The sequence below is a fragment of the Sinocyclocheilus rhinocerous genome, unplaced genomic scaffold, assembly GCF_001515625.1.
Source record: "Sinocyclocheilus rhinocerous isolate Xijiao unplaced genomic scaffold, SAMN03320098_v1.1 scaffold1555, whole genome shotgun sequence".
Lineage (NCBI taxonomy): Eukaryota > Metazoa > Chordata > Actinopteri > Cypriniformes > Cyprinidae > Sinocyclocheilus > Sinocyclocheilus rhinocerous.
Window position 1 is genome coordinate 472,782 of NW_015644043.1, and position 5,147 is coordinate 477,928.

The following is a 5,147-nucleotide window of genomic DNA, read 5'->3' on the forward strand; positions in this document are numbered from 1 at the left end:
TATATATATATATATATATATAAAGATTTACTGGAGGTAAACCTGTAAAACCTGCCTATTACATGGACTACAGTTGTTACTTTAAAACTTCAGTCACTTGGTATTAGACCCAAATCACAATACCAAACAAAACGATTCTGAAAAGTTTACAGTTGGACTAATTATAATAACAGGTATCTTTGCAGAAACTCGGGTTATGGTAATTTGTCAGAGAACCAACAAATCATTTCCAAACACTGAGCTAGAGAAGTGTGAACTACAAATATCAAACTGACTCACCCATGAAGTACGTGGCCACTTTACACATGCCGGTGCCGAAGATGAAGTCCTTCATAAGGTTTGGGATGAGTGTGAAGGGCATGCAGAAGAGACACAGCATCAGATCACTGACGGCCAGAGACAGCAGGAACAGGTTCGTGACCGTCCGCATGCGCCGGTTCCGCACCAAAACGGTGATGATGAGGCTGTTTCCGATGAAGCTCAGGAGGAAGATGAGCACATACAGAACGATCCGCACCGACTGGTTCATGTCTGACATACAAGTACCAAAGAAAGAAAGAAAGTGTTTTTAATGTATTGTAGAGATTAATTTAATCTCTTTTAATGGCCTTGCTTTGTTTTGTTTGAATGTTGTTCTAAGTGTATAAATGTAAAGCACTTTGGTCAACTCTAAGTTGTTTTAAACTGTGCTCTAGAAACAAATTTGCATTGACATTATTTGACAAGATTTAACAAGCAAACTAGTGAACTTTTACTTAGAAATGCAAAGTTGTGCAAGACCTGTTTAAACTCGTACAACTCGTTCTAGCTCATAAAAATTTGTTTTGTTGGTAAAAGTGAAAGTATATTTTGGTTGATTCAGTGATGCAAAATATTTTTTCCCTTATACAAGTTAATTTAGATGTTATCAGTTTTTCTGTGCTTAATATGCGCGACTCCACAGGAAAGATAAAGTAATATATGCAATAAAAATTTAAGATGTCCTTTACCTTTTGGCTCGGACGTGCTGTTATTATCATTTTTGCACTCCGACAAATTCTCGATTCCCAGTCCACATACAATTTTATAAATATCAGTGGAATTGATGAGCATATCGTGAATTGTAAATGTCTCCATATTTGCTTGTTGTTTCTGATGGATTCTCACTGTCCGTCGCAATATAGACATAGATCTATCCAAATGAATGTCTCTTCATCTCTTGCAGGTAAAAGAACACCACCATTTGCTCTGCCATAATGCCAGAGAGCTGCACTCTATAATAAGACACATGCTTTTATCCCAATTCATAATTATATATTCAAGACAAAACGGGTTTCTTTTGAGATGTTAAAATAAATAACAAAATAAAATGGACAAAGTACGTAAAGTACATCCAATCCCGTATATCATCAAGCGTTCCTGCTCACGAGTTGTGATGTGAAGTAATGCAGTTGATCAGTGTTGTCGTCTACAGAACGCAGACCCCGCCTTCACTTTCTTACTAGATACCTTCCATGAATAAGGTACAAAAACCCATCCCCATCACATTTCCTAAAGCATTACAGCATGTGTGTGTGTGTGTTTTGAACTGTTGTCTACCATAAAAATAATTTGCACATGATTATTGAGAAAAGAATACGCATGATTACTCAGAAATCATTCTAATATGCTGATTATTATTTATTACATGAAGTGCCACTAACTCTGTTTATTCTTTTACACAGAATTGAGCAACTATGACTTTACAACTGTTTTAAATAACATTGAAATGCATTCTCTTCCATTTTACAAATGAAGTTGTTTGTGCGCTCTTGGTTCCTGATTTACTATCTTGACTGTAGCAGTTTATCCTGACAGAGATTTTAAGGGCCTTTTTAGGGTCATTTACTGACCTCTCCACCGAACAAAGCATTCAGCGCACTCACACATTTAATGCTTTATAGATTTGGAGAGTGAAGATGATAGAGAGAAAGAGACCTGTGAAATGAACACAGACTTTAAATGCTTTTTAAATGCATACTTAAAAAAAAAAAAAAAAAAATACATATGCATTATTTGTAGCGAACAAAATAATACAACAGAAAATAAAACAGCTCACAGGTACAGCCCCCATAAACTTTATTATGCCCTTATTATGACTTGTTTTGCATGGTATATAAAAAAAAAAAAAAAATATATATATATATATATATATCCCAATTATTCTTATATTAGTAAAATATGTGGAAGTGTTTTAATGGTTTGGCTATGCAAGACCCTTTTTACTGTGGCTATGCTAGTAGCCTATAACATGCAACTAACTGACTAAGATTACTATCAGCCATACTATAAAACATTGTTGTAAAACATAAAGATTAGAGGGTAAGTCTTTTGAGGGAGACCACACGCAGGTTTTGTTATAGTAACTCAAAAATCTCTAGCACTGGCCAAAAGCCTTAATTCCTGATAGCTGCTGTCAGATATATTTGTGCATGATAAACATTATAAGAATTCCTGCGAAGAGAAACAGAGAAAAGAGAAACTGCTTTCTTGTTCATGTACATGTTCAGGTTCAGCCTGAGCATATTAAGAAGGACTGCTTTTTTATCTTTTCTCTTTTCTGCAGTGTCGAACAGACCGTTAGGGACTGCAGGTGGAAAAATATATGATTATAATGTGATGTAAAGCATCTTCTGGTTCTTATCAGAGAAAGATTTGGTTCACTTGTACACTGTCCCTATCAAATTAACTAATATATATATATATATATACACATAAACTAAACTGTTGCGTAATATCACATTAAAATACCAGTTTATACTGCAGAGATTTACCTTAAATTCAGTCCCTTTTGGTGGGGTAAGTTAAAATGCTGGCTCAATTTACCCATCAATTTCCCCCTCGGTCCGTTCACCACGGGGCCCGGTGCGGCCCCTCCAGTTACACCCCTCTAAGGACGGCCCTGACCCACTGGCTCAACTAACCCCACTCTCCCCTATGCTACAGCAAAAAAATAAATAAAACAAATTCACATCTAAAACCAAATAAAATGATCTTGTAATTCTTTGAAATTCCTGCCTTTTGCATTCGAATTTTTGATTTTAAAGTTTTAAAGGAAACATGTAATCAAACAAATTTTAATATAATGAAATACTACCATGATGTATACATTTTCAATTAATTTTGATATTTTTACATATAGCTTACCCTTACGAAAATTAACCATGGTTTTATTATAGTAAAAGTGTAGTGTTTTTTTGGCGTATTGATTACCATTTGTATAACCACAGGTTTACTACAAATACCATGGTTAAACTATGGTTAGTGTGGCAAAACCATGGTTAATTTGTAGTTACCATGGTTTAACTATAGTAACCATTGTTTTTTGGTTTTATTTGTAGTAAAATCATGGTTAATTTTCGTAAGGGTAAATGTACAATAATACATAATAAGAACATAAATAAAAAAAAATATTTTGTGGAATTCATTATTTTGATTTTTATAACGGGAACTCTTATTATTAAAGTGAATAAAGGCATGTCGGAACCTTGTGTAGAAGACAGTGTTTCCTGAAGGCTTTGTTGTCATTTGCCTGGATACGGTGCTTGTGCTTCATCCTGCGGTGCTGCAGCGCTAACAGATGCTCACAGAAAATCCCGTCGACATCGCATTAAAAGTGTGCTGATGGACGAGAGCGCAGAGCTGGCTGTCTCTATAACGCAGATTGTCCAGCGGCTCAAGGGGACTCATTTACACTCTCAGCTGGAGAAACAGGCTAAAGTGAGTAGCTTCAGCTGAGCTAACTGACTGCAGAGTGTGCAACGCGAAATACGGTCACTGACTGCAGCATATACTGCCTGCTTGCGTTTGCTGTTGTGTTTCATTGCAGAAGTGTGTCTTTTTCCCTAGGAATGTTTGCACAAACCCGAAATTAAACTGGAAACGCTGAAAGATGATGTGAGAAGATTGTTAAAGGCATCAGGTATGACATGGCTGTCAGATGCAGAATACAATTTTAAATGAAATTTCAAGCATTTATCTTTTATTTAAAATAAAACCAAATTCTTGGTACTTTTTGTAAACTACTGTTCCGAAGTTTGGGGTCGGTAAGTGTTTCTTTATTTAAAAAAATAATAATGCTTTCATTTAGCAGGGATTCATTAAATTGATCAAAAGTGTCAGTAAAGACATTTATATTGTTACAAAATATTTTTTATTTTTATTTCTATTTCTATTAAATTTTAATATTTATTTTTTTCAAATAAATGCTGTTATTTTGAACTTTCTATTCATCAAAGAGTGAAAAATGTATCACGTTTTTTAAAATAAAAATATTAAGCAGCACAACTGATTTCGGCATTGTTGATAATATTAAGAAATGTTTCTTGAATAGCAAACAGCATATTAGAATGATTTTTGAAGGATCACGTGACTGAAGCCAGGAGTAATGGCTGCTGAAAAGTTAGCTGTGCCATCACAGGGATAAATTAGATTTTAAAATATACAAAAATAGTGTTTCTTTTATATATATATATATATATATACAGTGGGTACGGAAAGTATTCAGACCCCCTTAAATTTTTCACTCTTTGTTATATTGCAGCCATTTGCTAAAATCATTTAAGTTAATTTTTTTTCCTACTTAAATGATTTTAGCAAATGGCTGCAATATAACAAAGAGTGAAAAATTTAAGGGGGTCTGAATACTTTCCGTACCCACTGTATATAAGAAAAATCTATCAAGTGATGAATTGCTCAAGTGATAAATGTGTTCCCTATGTGTTATTCTTGTAGTGTCATTGATCCTTTCATTCTTGTAGGTTGGGAGAGAAAATTACAAAATGCAGTTTACAGGGAATTACACATGTAAGTAATACAGTATATTGTGGATATAAGGTGATATATTTTTTTCTAATGCAGTTCATTAATTACACTGACTGGTTTCTTCTACTTGTATTTTTAATTTATTTATTTTATTTTATTCCTGTATTACCATACTGAGATGATCAATGATGACATGAGATTTAGACAAGATGATCTCTCTCTCTCTCTCTCTCTCTCTCTCTCTTTTTCCTGTCTCCCTCGCTCGTTCTCTGCCACCAGCTCGGGGAAGCTCCTCGGAGGCAGCCATCATGGCCGCAGATTGTCGTCAGGGGGGACGGGGGAGGGAGGGGAGGGGATGTGTACAA

The 5,147-nt window shown here is 34.8% G+C and overlaps 2 protein-coding genes across 2 annotated transcripts in view; one reads left to right on the plus strand and one right to left on the minus strand.

Moving 5' to 3' along the window:
* The window catches only part of LOC107757906 (cholecystokinin receptor type A-like), an 8,972-nt gene extending 7,570 nt beyond the window's left edge, over positions 1 to 1,402 (minus strand). Inside the window, exons 1-2 of the mRNA XM_016575512.1 lie at positions 990 to 1,402; positions 280 to 531 (exon numbers count right to left, since the gene is read on the minus strand). Coding sequence (XP_016430998.1) covers positions 280 to 531; positions 990 to 1,167 — 430 coding nt within the window. The 5' untranslated portion in view covers positions 1,168 to 1,402. The remainder of the gene's footprint in view (positions 1 to 279; positions 532 to 989) is intronic.
* A 2,131-nt stretch (positions 1,403 to 3,533) lies between these two features.
* The window catches only part of LOC107757908 (TBC1 domain family member 19), a 26,285-nt gene continuing 24,671 nt past the window's right edge, over positions 3,534 to 5,147 (plus strand). The window contains exons 1-3 of the mRNA XM_016575513.1: positions 3,534 to 3,738; positions 3,868 to 3,940; positions 4,779 to 4,824. Coding sequence (XP_016430999.1) covers positions 3,643 to 3,738; positions 3,868 to 3,940; positions 4,779 to 4,824 — 215 coding nt within the window. The 5' untranslated portion in view covers positions 3,534 to 3,642. The remainder of the gene's footprint in view (positions 3,739 to 3,867; positions 3,941 to 4,778; positions 4,825 to 5,147) is intronic.